General features: G+C 36.6%; 1 protein-coding gene and 1 long non-coding RNA gene across 3 annotated transcripts in view; both read left to right on the top strand.

Annotated features, from left to right (window-relative positions):
- LOC113231317 overlaps window positions 1-1323 on the top strand; it is a 5461-nt gene extending 4138 nt beyond the window's left edge. Inside the window, exon 3 of the long non-coding RNA XR_003310553.1 lies at window positions 587-1323. This is a non-coding gene — a long non-coding RNA (uncharacterized LOC113231317). The remainder of the gene's footprint in view (window positions 1-586) is intronic.
- A 2044-nt stretch (window positions 1324-3367) lies between these two features.
- Window positions 3368-16923, top strand: LOC113231316 (beta-1,4-N-acetylgalactosaminyltransferase bre-4-like). Of its 2 annotated transcripts, XM_026465591.1 has the most exons (7): window positions 3368-3378; window positions 5358-5493; window positions 6301-6398; window positions 7141-7330; window positions 12107-12229; window positions 14321-14416; window positions 16633-16923. In XM_026465591.1, exons 2-7 carry the CDS (start codon window positions 5462-5464, stop codon window positions 16856-16858), a joined length of 765 nt encoding a protein of 254 aa, XP_026321376.1. In that variant the 5' UTR covers window positions 3368-3378; window positions 5358-5461; the 3' UTR covers window positions 16859-16923. The 2 variants fall into 2 exon arrangements, with proteins under 2 accessions (XP_026321376.1, XP_026321375.1); XM_026465590.1 differs by lacking the exons at window positions 3368-3378; window positions 5358-5493 and adding an exon at window positions 6146-6222.
- The last annotated feature ends 212 nt before the right edge of the window (window positions 16924-17135 follow it).

Below are 17135 nucleotides of genomic sequence, written 5' to 3'. Positions count from 1 at the left end.
ATTAACCTTAGAGCTAAGTCCAAACTCATGGTACCACGATTTCGTTTAACCAAGGTAAACAACTCTTTTATGGGGAACTGTATACGTTTTTACAATAAGATTCCGGAGCATATATTAAGTTTATCATTTCCTAAGTTTAAAAACTACATTAAAAATATTTTGATCGAAAAATCATATTACAAAATTGAAGACTACGTGTTAGATAAAGATGTATGGAAAGACGACATGGCTCCAGAATCCACACAAATTTGATTCAAAGTGTATTCCATAGCATTTAAGTTTATTTGAAAAGAGCAATCCCTAGAGTTTCTTGCTCGTTCTTCTCAGGGAGGTCAGCGTAGTGAACGAGCAGTAGCTTAAATGTGACGTTTTCAAGTGTAAATTTATTTTACCTATGGAATAAATAATCTTTGACTTTGACTTTGACTTTGATAGAACGGCTCAAAACTCGACCCAACTCACACTGGCGCAGAGTCAAAGCGTCGCGTCGCGTCCTGTTTTTCGACTACAACACCTGGCGATGCGCGACGACTCTCATGATATGAGCCTTCGAATTATATTTTTCATAATAATTTTTAAATTTTAGAAACTGTACCAAGCACAAGTCCGGTCATGTATGTTCTGCTAAATACCAACTGGCTACGCTGGATTCCGATTTACTAGAGGCGAAGCTGCAAAGTCTTGAACATCGCTGTAAAATTGCCTGCTTATCGGTATTCTACAGTATATGTATATCACTGAGGGTGACGCAAAATAGGCGCCTTGTCGTCTAGTTGCGGACACCAGCCCGTTACACCAAGTACCAAGTAGATCACTGAGGGTGTGCTATGGAATTGCATGATATAATTCCACCTTCCCCATTCCGTCATAGAGGGACTAGACGTAGGCTGAGGTTCGACACCTATGTTATGGATATTCCAAAGATTTGCACTAAGCGTTTCGCTTGCATATTTATATGATGAACAGCAAAGGAGTGGAATTCCCTGCCTGCAGACTTGTTCCCCAAACGCTTTCAAGACTGAATAGGCACTATTTAAGTGTGCATGCTACATCGTCGACGTCATAGTCACTGGTGAGATAGTTATACTTAAAATTAAAACAGAAGTTGACAATTTCCTTGTGACTGTATTTCACCAAAGTCATTTTAAAGTAATATAGTGCGTAATAGGTAATGTTTTGTTTAGGTTGACTGTCCTTTATCGTTGGCAGTAACTATAACTCAATGGGCTTAGTCGATTGGCAACCAGTGACCAATTAAAGTGTAGCGAAGCAATTACAATTAGAGACCAGAAAAAAGCGTGCGTAATATTATCCTTTATTTTTTGGTCTATTCAAAATCACAGTAAGTTACTCGTCGTCTATTTAATATTGAGTATGAAACCGTCTCATAAAAATACGTGATTTAACATTTTTATTGAAAATAAAATAATATGTATACAGAAATTCATGATCTATGTTTTCATATAGGTAAATAAATAATTAATTTTCATCAAAATTTTAATTTATGTTCATGAATCTTGTAAGATAAGAAAAGTATCTCAGTGATTTATATATAATATTGGTTACGAGGACAGTAATTGAAAGACGTAGTACGAGACAACTGTTTATTCCGTAATCAAAGTCAAATCTAATACTTATCAACTATTTATGATATACACCATTCCGGTTCGTATTCCATCCTCATCGCCAAATGGTACTTATTAACTATTTAAGATATAGACCATTAAGTATAGTTAATAATTACAATGAAAACAAGTTGATACTTTTTCCTGAGGTAAGTAGTAAGGTAAATTGCGGTGTAGTTATATTATGCATATGTAATTGCAATCTTAACGCGGTGTAGAATTGTGGAGTAAATATCCAGTTGGGAAGAACGCTTATATTCCATGCACAAGAAAGGATGTTATTTGTCGTTAGGACTAGGAGTCCCTTCGAGACTATAAACGTTGCAATACGTCCGAAACGGCGACGTAAATAAAATGTTTTTATAATAAGTCCCGAATTTAAAACAAATATGTGAAAGTTAAAAGTGCTTTTGTCACATGAAAGTTGATAAAAAAGTTATACGAATTACATAATACATTATATACCTGTATGTGATATTTTACAACTATTTACCCATATAATACTATCGACTAATTTCGTTTGTAGAACATTTAAATTTCTTCTGAAAAGTAGTCATTTAGCAAATGTGCTTTAGTAGATGTGCCTTATTACACCCAGGGTGTGCTTGAAGACTTTTTTTTTTTCAGGTAGGCATGGCCTAAATCCTTTTCCTATAAGAGACATATGCTGACCAGCAGTATATATTAGTTCGTACAGATATAGGTAGAATAATGAAAATTCGAGAATTATGGAGCATGCGTTTGTTACGTTTATTGCTAGTAATAGTGATGGCTCTAGCAGCAGTGAACCTCGGTGGTTCCTTTTTAGACATCTCAAGCCAATTTAAATTGTATCGAAACGTGTTTAAAAATAAAACGTAAGTATAAATCACATAATGTTTATTAATATTATAAATAAATAATATTTTCTTGAATGTTAAATGTTAAATACTGACATTAAACACAAAATCAGTGAAGCAATTAAAGGCATAACAGTAGAAGAAATAGAAATATTAAATAACCCAAAATTGTAAAAATAAATAAAGAAAATCATTACTAGTACAGGAGCGAAACATGAAGTGAGACGCCTAGACTGTTATTTGAATTTTACTCAACATAGAATGATTTTTGAAAATTTCTGTGTGACCGAAGTGACAGACTACTTAGTTACCAGTAAAATTAATTATATACACTATGTATACTACTGAAGATTCATTTACAGATTATAAAAAAATATTTTTTCTTTTAATAAGTTTGGAATTTACAACATTCAGAAGAGAAAAACTGAAACAATCTCCCTTCGAAACAAAAAGAGTACCAAGAGTGTCAAGAAAAACAATCACACAATATGCAGTACCAATAAAACATAGCCCAAATATAACACAACTCATACAAAATACTACACAGACGACTAATTCAAATATAACCCAAGTCAGAACAGCGCATAATATGAAAAAACAACAAACACAAAGAACGTTACATCATAATACAGCTACACAGTCCAGATATAGTGCACAAAACATGGAAATAATATTGAACAACGGTATCGCTTTCCAATCACCAACACAAAGCAAACATCAAGTACAACATAGGGAAAGACCAATTAAAACACAAAACACACTTATTACTACAACACAAAAAAATACAAACACTACAGAAACAACAAGACAGGCAATTTCAAATGAAGACGAGGAAATCAACATTTCTGCAACCATGGAGTCAATATCGAATGAAAACATCACAATGCCATTCTGTAAACGTCCTAGTAATTTAGGTTAGTAGATAACTATACTCTAGCATAATTCGATATAGAATGTTTAATAACAAATCGTTGCTAGGCAACCAATGATGGCATAGAAAAAAACATTTTTTATCAATGTTCTTTATTTAGGCTTGCTCTGTCACAGCCTGGTCGCGTAATTAGAATTTAAATAGGTACTTAGGTAATTGGGTTATGTAGAAGTAATACTTGTCTGGCCCATTATTATGAAGTTTGCGAAGTGCTTATCCACACGTACGATTTATGAATAAAATAAGTTTAATAAGTTTCAAAGTTTTAGATACCTATTAATAGGTCTTCTTCAGTTGACGTTCGGCGGACTCTGACGATTATATTTGTGAGAACCAGTACATAGCGACTTCTTCTTCTTCCTGACTTTATCTCACGCTAAGTGAGGTCGGTACAACATGTGTTTTTCTTCCACTCTCCCCTATCATCCGTCATTTCCATACTTACACTTTTCTTATCCATGTCGTCTTTCACACAATCCATCCATCTTTTCTTTACCTTCCTCTCCCCGTATATAGCAGTACTTACCGACTTATCAGTGGCGTAGTACAGGTCTTCGCGTGTGTAGGTGTAGGGATAGTAGATAATGGTAGATGAAAAGAAACAAAAGTGTTAGATTTCATTTTATATAAATTTACTACATGATCTCATCTAGCATCAATTTCTGATTCTGAACTTGAACTAGAAATGTTTGCAATCTCTCCCTTCAAATTTTATAAATAATTAATTACTGGTTTTGGTTTCAAATCACTGAACAAAATTCTCTGGCTTCAAGTTTAGTATTATCAATGGCCTAATCGAATTTCGGGAAAAAATATTGGAATTATCTGTTGACGATGATTCTGCATCGAATTTTGCAACTTTAGCAAATAAGAGCAAGGAAATAAAGTACATAAGTTTTCAAATGTTTGTACGTCTATTTTCCCGAGTGCATACAACCCGCACGGGATAACCTAGTGAAGTAAAACCGGAGCAGTAATATTTTAAGAACCTCCTGTGTCGGAGTTTTAGTGTTAAATTCCCACAGGAGGAGTCGTGTGCAGTTTAATGAACTAATTACCACTTGATAAGGTGATGGAAAACGTCAATATGAAACTTGCGTGTCGGAACCAAACAGTTTATACAGAATTGTTTGTAAAATACTAACATCCTCACAGGACTATATTAGGGCATTTCTCCACGAGACGCAAATTTTTCTGACTTCGGTGGTCGATTTTTTTCTTAATTCAGAGGAAACATTGAGCAGTAAGAGAAAAAGAACTGAAACTTACATAATATTCCGTTAATTGGGCAACTAGTAATTTCACAAAAATAATTGAATATCGTGGTGGTCTAATATCGTGACATTCGATAAGCTTAAAAATTACATTTACTAAATCGACATCTCTAGTCAGCTGCTGGTAGCTGTAAAGGTACCTCGTTGAGTAAAAAAAACTTTCATAGATTACTCATAGATGGCGCTACCGCAAAAAAGTCGTTAAAAAACCAAAACAAAGATCTGCAACAAGCACAATAGAAAAAATCGTAAGGTCCGTTGGTTTGTTCCGCGACTTAGTAGTAGACAAACAATTTCATCGAACGAATTTTTCCTTACTATTCGATGTTTGTATTAATAATGTTTAACAGACGTTTTGTTGTGATTGTTGTAAAGTTAAGAACAAAATTGTTTTTGATAATTATTAATTAAAAGTTCGAAGAAAAAACCCTTCGATCTGACAGGACTAGAACTTGTGTATATTTTGCCAATATAGAGCAAAATACTCTACCAACTGGAGTATTATAGATCGAGTCAGCAGACAAGAATATTTTCTACGCTTGTTACGCAACCTTTATTTTTTGGTTTTATCGGCTTTTTTGCCGTGGCGCCTATGAAAAATCTATGAAAGTTTTCTTCACTTAACCATAGTAACACATCATAATATTAATTACATTCAATGTTACAAAATGTTTTATTATAATTTTAGGTCCAGTCAGCGTAAATAAATCAAAAGTAGAACTAACTTGGGTCGAAACTCTGTACCCAGAGGTGGACAGCGGAGGGATATATTCTCCGCCTAACTGCACTGCCATGCATAGTGTAGCAATCTTCGTACCATACAGGTGTAAACTGGGTCCTTCCTATTTATCTATTTTTTTATAACAAAAGTAATAAATCATTTTATGGACCTTAATTTTTGGACCTGTTCTGTTTTTATTTCGTTTTTGTTTTCACAAAATTTTTGTGCTATATATATGTATGTATGTAGCAGACACATTGGTAGGTTGTTAGGCAGACAAATTACTGTGCCCAAAGAAAGTGTGGCCCTGATATTAAATTTTAACATAAGTGTGCATGTTATCAATGAAAAAAAAGTTCTTAAAATTCCACAGCATAGCATCATTCTAAATCTAACTTCTATTGCAATAACAAAACTAGTACAGCTAGTTGGGCACCTGGTGGTAAGCAAGACTCCTAGCCTAACTACATATATATATATATATATATATATATAACTGCTGTAGCGTCACTAAAAATTGCAAAGACTCAGTGCCACTGCGCCTGCTACCCTCAGACATAAAGTTAGACAAATCTGTGCCTGTCGTTTCACTGGCAGCCTTACCCATTTTTTTGTTATTTTTTAGAATTTGCTTTTTGTTTCTGTTGTTTCACAAAATTCTGAGAGCGAAATATTAGTACTTAAATATTACAAAAATAACAGAAAATGACTAAAAAGTGAAGTTGGCGTAGTATTTATAGGAGGTATCGATTTATTGCACTCTGATCTTAATGATCCGGGTATTCTCTCTGAAATATGTCTCTAGTAAAGGGAAAGGGAATTGTATCCAAAGGTAAGATCTATCCATCTACAAAATTTGGAAAGATTTCATTCGAAAAAATCTAATTCCGCAAATAAAACTTTGTTTCAGAGATCGCGAAGAGCATTTAGCAATATTTCTTCGGCATATACATCCATTCTTAATAAAACAGCAATTGGAATATGGAATTTATGTCATAGAACAATTAGGTGAGGTGCTTGCTACAGAACTTTACCTTATAAATGGTTTTATTTCGATGGTATGAAACCTGCTCAAAAAGAAATTTAAGCATAGCTACTACCTCCTCTTCGACAAACCTTTGTTTGTAACAATAGTTACGTGAAAATTATATTCTCACGCCAAAGTAAGTATTTCGTCAAATCAAAATTTTAAAATTTTGTTCGTAAAGTCTATGTGTTGGACGAAAATGGAAGTAAACTAATTTGCCACGAACCCAGTGAAAATTAAATGGTACATAGTAGCTACGCTTGTGTAAAATACTTTGTTCATGCAGTTAATTTGAAATTGTAACACCTCTACAGTCTACTGCAATTTAGTACGGCGCGCCACAAATAGATGGCATTACTTGTGTCCTGAAACGCGCCATCGAAGTTTTTTAGTAGCAGTGTAACTCCTTGTGAAAGATTTCGTCCAGGGAAGTACTGCCACCTTACGGATTTGCGCGGTAACCGCTTCTACCCTGTGGACGGTTTTGCTGTAGTCATGTCCCTAAGCTATTTTTTGTTGTACCACTACATAAATATAACTTGTGTAGGTGTCAAAATAGTGAAACATTGAATGATGTAATGAAAAAAAACCCTTAACGTGTTTTCGGACAAATGAAACAAAATCTATTCAATAAAAGTGTAAAGGTTTTCGGTGAAACAAAATTCTGTAAATCATGTTTCTAGCTTGTGATAGGTAACCCCAAAAACGTATCTTAATTTTCAGGTAATCGTGACTTTAACAAAGGAATATTATACAACGCCGTGTTCTTGGAGGTGCAAGGGCTGAGCCCCGCCGGATGGGACTGTTACGTTTTCCAGGACATCGATCTTCTGCCTCTGGACTTAAGAAACTTGTATTCGTGCCCAATAAACCCGAGACACATGTCTGTCGCAGTTGACTCACTTGAGAATAGGTACCAGACTTAAATAATTTAAGACGCTATAAATGGAATTAATAAATTCTTATAATTAACCCTTTTTATCGGCATCATAAAAATACAAGATTTTTTATCACATTCAGTCGGTTCGATTTCAAGATGCGGCAAGCAACTTTTTAAAAGCCTTTGAATGACTCCATGAAGCGAAATATCTTACCTGAAATATTTAAAGTAATTTCCTTCCGGATAGCCGTGAGACACATGCAGTACCTTTATTTAATACTGTAATGAAAAAAAAACGTATAAAACCATGGTAGCCTAATGGTATAACCCACCGCTTTTCAAGCAGAGGCGGTCTTGGGTTCGAAGCTTACATCTCTGTTTCTCGGAATTTATATGCGAAATTTAATTTGAAATTTACCATGAACTTTTCGGTGAACGAAAACAGCGTGATCAAACCGTCGCACATCGAAGAAGGTTCACAACCCTCGGAAAACGTGTGAAGTCAGCGTTGCGAACTATGACCAAAACCCTCGTCTGAGAGGAAACCCGTGCCGAGCAGTATAAAAAAACAACCGTTACTGAAACTGGATAGACTCTAAAACTAAACTTCGACACATACTACTCCGACTATATTTTACATAACATGATTTTGACAATATGATAGACTGACATTACTCTACTCAGACACTACGACTACTCCGCCAATATGTTAGGAGATCGTGGGGTATTGGGAGTCCGCGGGTAATGAGAGCGGTGTTAAACTAGACTTTCCCAATGCTCGTATTTGTGCAAACGGCACTCCTATGTCTTCGTTAACGTTCGACAAGTTTCGAGTCCCGTGGGCGCCCCCGTAGAACCCCGCGTTTAGTCGTATGAGATGGTTGTGTGTTTTTCGCTCCGCGCTCATAAAGTTTACTATGTAGTAATCATCATCCCAGGTAAGCTTTAAAATGCATAGATACTACATTGTATTTACACTAGCTATGTCACCATATCTATCAAATTTCAGAAGTTATGCTTGAAATCACAATAAAAATATAAATGTTTTTACTGTTTTATTCCTTTTTCAGTTCGATGTTACGCGGGTAATGAGAGCTATTTGGCTCTCCTTATCTCATTGCAACATTCACTGGATAGTCCTTTAACACTTTCTTGTTTATTTTCATTACTTTTTAACTTATATATTTTATTACATTTTTTTTTTCAGTTTGATTATATATAGTGGCTCCCATTTGACATACGGGACTCTTATCGGCTCCCATTTCCCGCACTGTGTGGTAATGAGAGCGAATGACATGTTTTAACCTTTTTTAACCAAATATTTCATTTTAGTTTCATATTTTTTCTGTGATTATCTGGTACCCAGATATGTGAAGCGTATGTTCATAACTTATAAAAATTTAATTGCATAAACTATGATTTTCATTGTTAATTTTCCTTAGTAGATTCCCAGTCCCCTACGCTGCCCTACATCGACATGACTTTTCTCAGAAACTACGATACTCTGACAATATAATAGACCGACATTACTTTACTCTGACACTACGCTAGTCCGACAATATGTTACATAGAGATGATTTTACTCAGACACTATGCTACTTCGGCAACACAGATGAGATAAGACCGTACTAGGCTCCCACCTGTCACAATTTGATCTTACTGTCAGAAATGATTATACACACATGAAAAGTATCTAGGGATCAAGCACGTCTTTGCCAAGTCTAAAAATAAGGTTTTTCTAATTTTTTTTCTAACACCGATGGAGTTTTTGGTCTATTTCATACTTTAAATTTGAAAATGAAATTAACTAAGCAAAATCCATTGGTGTTGAAAATAATTATTGAAAACCTGATTGTCAGTAATTAGCAAAAACGTGCTTCACACTTTAGATTTGTATATGAGTGTATTTGTATATAAATGAGATGACACACACAATACTTAATGGGAATTTCAGAGAAAGCCTAATAGGTATAAGGTAGAGCACGAGATCATACTCGAAGTTAATTAAATTCTCTAATGTGGTCTGCAGGGTCGGTATGTTTTCCACACAATATAGGCAACTCAGTAAGCGTCGCGGGTCGAATTCCTCAAACTGTGTCCATAAACTTAATTTTGAACAGGTCTATAGGAAAATACTTGTCGTTCATGCAAGAGACCGCCGAATTCTCAATGTTCAGTATAAGCCGTTTCGAAACACGTGCGCGGTCTTCATTATTTGAAAAACATGACTTGCTTTAAGTGAAGTAAACTATTAAGAAGCCTAAATACCGGTAAAGTATGTTATCGAAATCGGTACCCTTGGATACCGCCTTCGAAACAAAAAAAGGCACCAGTAACGAATTCGAAATTTGGAGATAAATATGTTTATACAGTGTGTTGATTTGCATGTTTGCCATATTCAAGAAATTAATAATATAAATAGTATGAATTTATCTAAAAATATTTAAAAATATTCTGTTTAATTAACGTATTCTGACTAATTGTATTTAGTAAAGTTTTGCAAAATTGTCTTTAGAACGTATGCACCGCGCGAGGCCATTGGCTCGGAAGATACGTAATCTTTCTCGATCGCTTAATTACCTATTTTTTTATTATTATAACTGCGTAGTGTTATAATTTATTAATTATTTACAATAATAGGTAAGACTGAAAATGTTCGTTATTTTTTGTAATTTAGACTTGGTAGTTACCAATTTTAGGTTAAAACCTACAAGTGGACACATCACTGGCTATGCAAAAATTCGAGTGTTTCATATCAAGTTTCACAACAGTATTTTGAAAGCTGACTTAGTTGATTTCTCAAGTTTGAAAACGGAGTCAGTTATTGCGCGAAATTGTTCGACACTCGTAATCTTCTCCGCGTAAATTAAACGTTTCACATTACCCCTGTATAACTCCAGGCGTACTTGGCGTCCATAATGAGAAGAAGCACTTGATGGTAGTACAGTTCTTGTGAATAGAAAAATCTTTTGTAAAACACAAAAAACCACGCGCGCATTTCACGATAGACTAGAATAGAATTAATCAATTATTAATTGCGGCGATCTTATTGCAGTGCGCTCACTCACACACTGGAGGTGAATAGCCGCATCCCAAGTGTGCGAGCAATCGCACTGCGACTTGCGTTTAGGAAAGAGATAACAACACTAGCTTCTGTTTTCTCGGTTCTTTGTTTGGTTGCACGTGCCGTGCAAAAGTTAATGGATGAACCTTTGGATCATGTGATTGCGAATCTATGTTGAATCTATTACGTCTATGTTTACCGTAATTAAATAAAAAATAAGAATTTTGTCATTTTTGTTTCGAGATTTATTGTTTTAGTGATTTGGGTTCAGTTTCAGATATACATAGAATAACGTCTGTAAATATAGCAAGAACGCGAATCATTGTATTTTTTAGATTTTTGTATTTGTTAGATTTTTGTGATAAACGCATTTGAATACGCATATATGCATATGCGAAATTTAATAACTCTCCCATTTAAGCATTTTCGTTCGTAATATCTTTAAACCTGTCTTCTAAAAAGTTGCCATTTTAGAAATGTAGCTTTATTACACTAAGGGTATGAAGTTCTGTATAGGTAATATACACGAAGTGCATAAAGCGCCGCGCCCCAGCACCGTTCCTAAAAGCGGCTTTACACAACTCGATTTCCCACGGGTCGTGCCGCATGAGCTCGCGCCAACGCGCCTTGGGAAAAAGGCCGCCCATGTGCGCCTGTGCTCGTCTGTGGTCGCCTGTTTTTAGATCCGCCGAGTATCACGTGACACACACTCGAACACGAACTACCACACACGTCGGCCCGCCCAGTCTCGCTCGTGGCGCGATCTCGCCCGTTTTGCCTTTCAACAACTTGCCGCCTTAGGGCGGGTTCCCATTATGTCGTAACGTTTTTTTTTTTTTTTTTTTTTTTTTTTTTTTTTTATTGCGACTCGACAAAATGACTGCACCGCGCCTGATGGAAAGTGCGAATACAGTCCAGAGATGAGAGTAACGGATGGAAAACACAAATATCTTCACTCCGTCACTATCATTTTGCCGGTCTGGCCAAATGCACTGGATGTACACCAACTGATCCCTGAACGCGATTCGCAAAAGCGTTTCACTGTGGAGGGTTTTCCGCCGTGTGTACTGTGGTCGCTATCCAGTCGGCACAGAGCCTACCACAATGCTAAGCAGATGGACACTTGTGACGCCCTCGGTCGCCTCTTACGACCCCCACGGGCATGTATGGGGAGGCGACAATGTATTCTTAAGCCGTCGCCCCACGGCTAAGTTTTATTTATCATTGGACGACTGTCGCGTCTAGCCCGTCCCATATCACGACTACTTGTCGTGACTGTGTCGTGGTTATATGCGTCCACTTATTTTATCGTTGAATGACTGTCGTGTCTAGCTGTTCCCACTAAATTGTGACGACAATTTATTTAGGTTCATTGTCGCATGTCACATGTCGTCACATTTTTATCGTAACGGTTTATTTATCGTCTGACGACTGTCGTTCTAGCTCTTCCCATTGTCACGACAGCCTGTCGTCATAACGTCAAGAAAGTCATAAACGACAGTGAATCGTGTTGATCTATGTGTGAACAACTTCATTTAAATATACAAACCACGACACTTTAAACTGCACGACTATCTGTCGTCACGACATAATTTGAACGCGCCCTTGAGTGTGCTACATTGTGCGGATTCATACCAATCAGAAAGTGTCCAAATGTCCACCATAGTCCTACGGTCCAAATTATTTCCTTAGGTGATTAAATGCCGGAAAGTTGCCATTTAACATTGCATCACACCAATTTTCAGGTTGATGTACCGTAACATGTTCGGCGGGGTAACAATCTTGTCTGCGGCACAATTTCTCGAAGTGAACGGCTATTCCAACATGTATTGGGGCTGGGGCGGCGAGGATGACGACATGTCTAAACGGTACTGTTCTGACAATGAATAAATCGTAGACACAGGTGCAAGACTAGACATTTAAGAAGTGAGTGCTGAAAGAGCCTCGAGCAACTACAGCGTGCATCTGTCATGACCCAGCGGGTACAGTGCAAAAGTGTATATGTACTAGTAAAATTTCATTTCATTCTATAATATTAATCCAATCAGATGATTGCGTTATATTTTTAGTTATACTTTTCTACCGTGAAATTTTAATTATGCGTGAAAATTAACAGGCATACATGACATTTACAAAAAAATTTTAGTCATGTTACGTGAGCGCAATTATGTCATCTACGCTTTTTATATGCGTTATACCAAGAGAATGTAAATTTGTAGGATAATGCATAATAACCTTGAACGTATTTTAAGAACAAAAGTAGTGCACGCCTACATCTTATCTGGTGAAAATATATAAATGTACTGTACAGAGAATTGTGCCTTAACGACATACATCACACTCATGACACCGTTTTAGGGACTTGGCAGATTACGGAGAACATCTTTCCACGTCTAAGAGCGAGGCAATTTTCCGTACCACAATAGTGACAAGACTCAACGGAGCTTGCAAATTAGTTGATAATGCACTCAAAAACAATTAATTACGTCTATAGGAAATGAAACTATTTTTCCGGATTTAAATCGCGTATTACACGCACGTACACTTAACTGTAATTTACAATACATTTAAGTTATAGTTTAACAACTTGTGCTCAAAACGTGTCCCATTCTGTAGTACACAAACTCTTACTCTTTTGATAATTTCGCTTCCTGTTGATTTATTTGTCTTTTCATGGTGAATGTTTAAAATAATACGTCAAAGGTCAGTTTGTGACTCTTGCACACTCTAAATCTTTTACAGGTACATTTTCCTTTCCTGAACAAAATTTCAAATGAAATGTTAATTTTCATGGTCTTCCTTTTATTTAAGATGCTATGTTATTTAGAAGAAAACAATCCTTATGAGTGAAGCCTTCGATCAATATAGTAAAATTACAGGTGGTTTTCTTTTTTCATATTTGTCGGATTGGATTCCCTTAAAGTCTTTGAATGCAGATCGAATTATTTTTAAAATCAAAATGAAGTCTTCTTTCAGTAAAATTTTCTATCTACGACATTTAATGTACTTTCCCTCCGTGTGGCATACCCGTGAGACACCTGTGTATGTGACGTTTTATAACTACCCTATTTAAGAACCAAAAAGTTACACTACTTTCCTTCGTAGAACCTTTAAATCTCCCTCCTAAAAAGTTGTCATTTTGCAGATGTGGCCTTATTACACCAGTTGGGTGCCATTACATAAAATGCGTTGTAAAGCCGTAGAACAAATGTTACTTGTTTTCTTAATATAATATGAGAATAGGCATTTTTCTACTACGCAGATTCTGCGTTCGATTATTGCCAGAATGATGTAAAAATCCCTGTCCATGTTATTGGCTTCTCCACTATTCATTAGATGTCCAATTTGTACGAATTTAAAAGTTACATACACCGGCAATAATCCAATCAACTTCGTTCCTCATGGTTAAATGTTAAATGTTAAATGTTAAATTTCATGGTCTTCGTTTTATTTAAGATGCTATATCATTTAGAAGAAAACAATCCTTATGATTGAGGCTTTCGATCAGTATAGTCAAATTACAGGTGTTTCCTTTTTCACATTTGACGGGTTCGATTCCCGGTTCAGACAGACGATTATTTAAAAATCTCTGAATGCAGTTCGAATTGACTTTAAAATCAAAATGAAGCCTTCTTTCAATATACTTTACTATGTATGGTATTTAAGATACTTTCCCTCCGTGTGGCATAGCCGTGAGACGTCCTGTATATAACATGTTTCGTGCAGTTTGTATTATTTTCAGGACTTTCGTGTGATAAAAGTACTTTTGACGTACGGCTTTATTATACCAATGTATTATATTATACGTAATTCTTTTGATTTTTCAGGCTAACAGGTCGAGAAATTAAAATAAATGACGTTGTTACTTTTAATTATAACGTTTTTTGTTAAAGAAAAATAACTATAGTCGCAGAATAGTCTGGAATTTTTTCGAAACCATTACAAGTATGCACTTTCAGTTTACGTCATCGAGGATACATCATAAGCCGAACAAACGCATCAATAGCCCGGTACACCATGTTGCCACATAAACGACGAAGACCCAATCCTAATAGGTAGGCAATGTAAAATTTGACAAAATTACTTTTTGACACTGGGAGTGGCATCAGTGAGATTTCTTTTTTATAATATCAAGTGACGGGACGAACAAGTCGTGCGCCTGGTGCCACTCAGAACCCTAAATCTCAAAGATCTTAAGGCCACTGCGCCCTTAACGTATAAGTTGACAAGTCCCATGTGCCTGTAATTTCACCAGCACCCTACCTTACCCTTACAAACCGGAACGCAGTGATGTTCACATTACTGCTTGGCGGCAGAAATTAAGGTGGCAGTACTTCCCTGGACGAACTCTTTCACAAGAAGCTCTACTGCTACAAGAATTTTCATATAACACCGCGATACCAATAACGACATCAGGTGTCGGTGGGTGTTGAATTTGTCGACTTCTGGGCACTCTTGTCTTTAAAATATAACTTTGATAAAATTCTACAACGACTAAGGCAGGCAGATTGATTGTTTTCATCCATATTGATTATTTTGTTAATAAATGTCACAAAATCATTGAAATAATATTTTATTTCAATATCAAAAAAAATAGAAAGCTTATTCATGTAGATCAGAGGTTCCCAGACTTTCTTTCTCATAGACCACTTTCAAAATTTAGCTGGTACCGGTGGACCCCCTGCAGCTACATTTCTACCATATTCCCAAGACTTGAAACTTGAAAAATGTGAAGATTAGATCTCACTATGGAAATTAGCAACGCAAATTGCTGAATTCCAAACACAAATTTATAGTTTTCGAAAAAAAAGTGATTATTTCGATTATTTAATCGATTGTGCTGTGAGTGGATGTCAAACAAGTAAAGACAAGATGTACTGAATATGGAATATGCAAATTTTTACAAGTAACAGCCGCAGAGCTTCTTAAAATATTATCTGCCTGCATTGAGGTGAAGTCAAGCCAACATTTTAGTTCTTCACTATCGAAAGCAGATAAATTTTCGTGGAAATTTTTTTGAACACGCCAACGTAGACCTCCTTCGAGTCTCCCGTGGACCCCTGGTGGTCCACCTGGACCTCTTTAGGAACTAACGATGTAGATAAATTCAGTAAGGATGTACATTTTGCGGGGTTCTTTTAAAATACGTAAAATCAGCATCCGCTGATGTTAAGGTATTTTTACGTGTACATTTTTCGGGGTTTTTTAAAATACGTAAAATCAGCATCCGCTGATGTTAAGGTAAAAATACCTCTACATCCTTACATCCTTACTGAATCAGCATCCGCTGATGTATAAAAAACCTGCACCAGCAACAATACTGCTCTCAATACTAGTAACTCCCTGACATATTTGTTAGTTACACATGAATCCGCACGGACACCGCTACGGACGCGTCTTGTGGCATCATCATCATCATCATCATCATCATCATATCAGCCGGAAGTCGTCCACTGCTGAACATAGGCCTCCCTCAAAGATTTCCAGACCAGCCGATCGGAAGCGACGTGCATCCATCGGTTACCCGCCGCCTTTACCAGGTCATCTGTCAATCTAGTAGGGGGCCGTCCCACTGAACGCATTCCGGTTCGTGGTCTCCATTCAAGAACCTTTTTGCCCCAATGGCAGTCAGTTCTACGAGCTAAATATGCCCTGCCCACTGCCACTTCAACTTGCTAATCATTCGAGCTATGTCGGTGACTTTCGTTCTTCTACGGATTTCCTCATTTCTAGTTCTATTCTAAAAAAATAAGAGAAATGCCGAGCATGGCTCACTTCATAGCTCATAGAGAGACTTTGAACTTTTTTATGGGGCCCATAGTAAGTGACCACGTTTCAGAGCCGTAGCTCATCCCTGGCTACACGCACTGCTCGAAGATTTTTGTCTTCAAGGACTGCATTACTGCGGATGAGACAACGTCCCGAAACTTCCCGAAAGCTGCCCAACAGAGTCGGATTCGACGATTGACCTCTTTCTCGAAGTTGGCCCTGCCTAATTGGGCGGTTTATCCGAGTGTCTTGTAGCAACCGTGCTACATTCGAATACGCTCTCGCACAATTTGTACACGGCATGCACGCGGCCGCGTTACAGTCACCAGAGAAGTTGTGACGTTGTGCTCGGAACTCGACAATAACTATTTCTACTTTGCATATTTTATTTTTTAAGTCCAGTCGTTTTACGCCCGCGTGCGCCGAACAACCTGCACCATATATAAAGCCGACACTGCTTCTCTTCAAAACGCAGAAACCTTTATCACACTCATTTTTTCAGGATCAGAATACTGAGACAAGCAATTAATAATTACTTACACGACGGCCTATCGAATGTGAAATACGATTTGGTGGATATCGTAAGACATCACCTCTACACTCTAATACAAGTAGATGTGGACAGATATGCCAACGACACATTTATTGTGGAGTCTACCACGGTACTGCCTAACGTTACAAAGAACGTCACGAAGAACACAACTACGATTTCGACTACTTCAAGCTGAAGACAAAGGCTTTCACATTAGATATTTGGCCGTATTGCTGAATTTAAAAATCTACCAAAACCAAACCCAATTAATAACTTTACGAATAAATTGTCGAAATGACTGAAAGAATACGTTGAGTTCATTATTTTAACATTACATAGAATTACAATTGAATCTAAGCTAATGTCATAAAATCGTACCCGTGGTATAATAAAGCCACACGTGAACATACGTCAAAAGTGCTTTTATCATAAAAATATTACAAAAATAACACGAACTACATGAAACAAATTGT

Source organism: Hyposmocoma kahamanoa, unplaced genomic scaffold, assembly GCF_003589595.1.
Source record: "Hyposmocoma kahamanoa isolate Upper Pololo Valley unplaced genomic scaffold, ASM358959v1 65, whole genome shotgun sequence".
In the NCBI taxonomy this organism is placed as follows: Eukaryota; Metazoa; Arthropoda; class Insecta; order Lepidoptera; family Cosmopterigidae; genus Hyposmocoma; species Hyposmocoma kahamanoa.
Note: the sequence above shows the minus strand (reverse complement) of the source record. Positions and strands in the feature narration are given on the sequence as shown.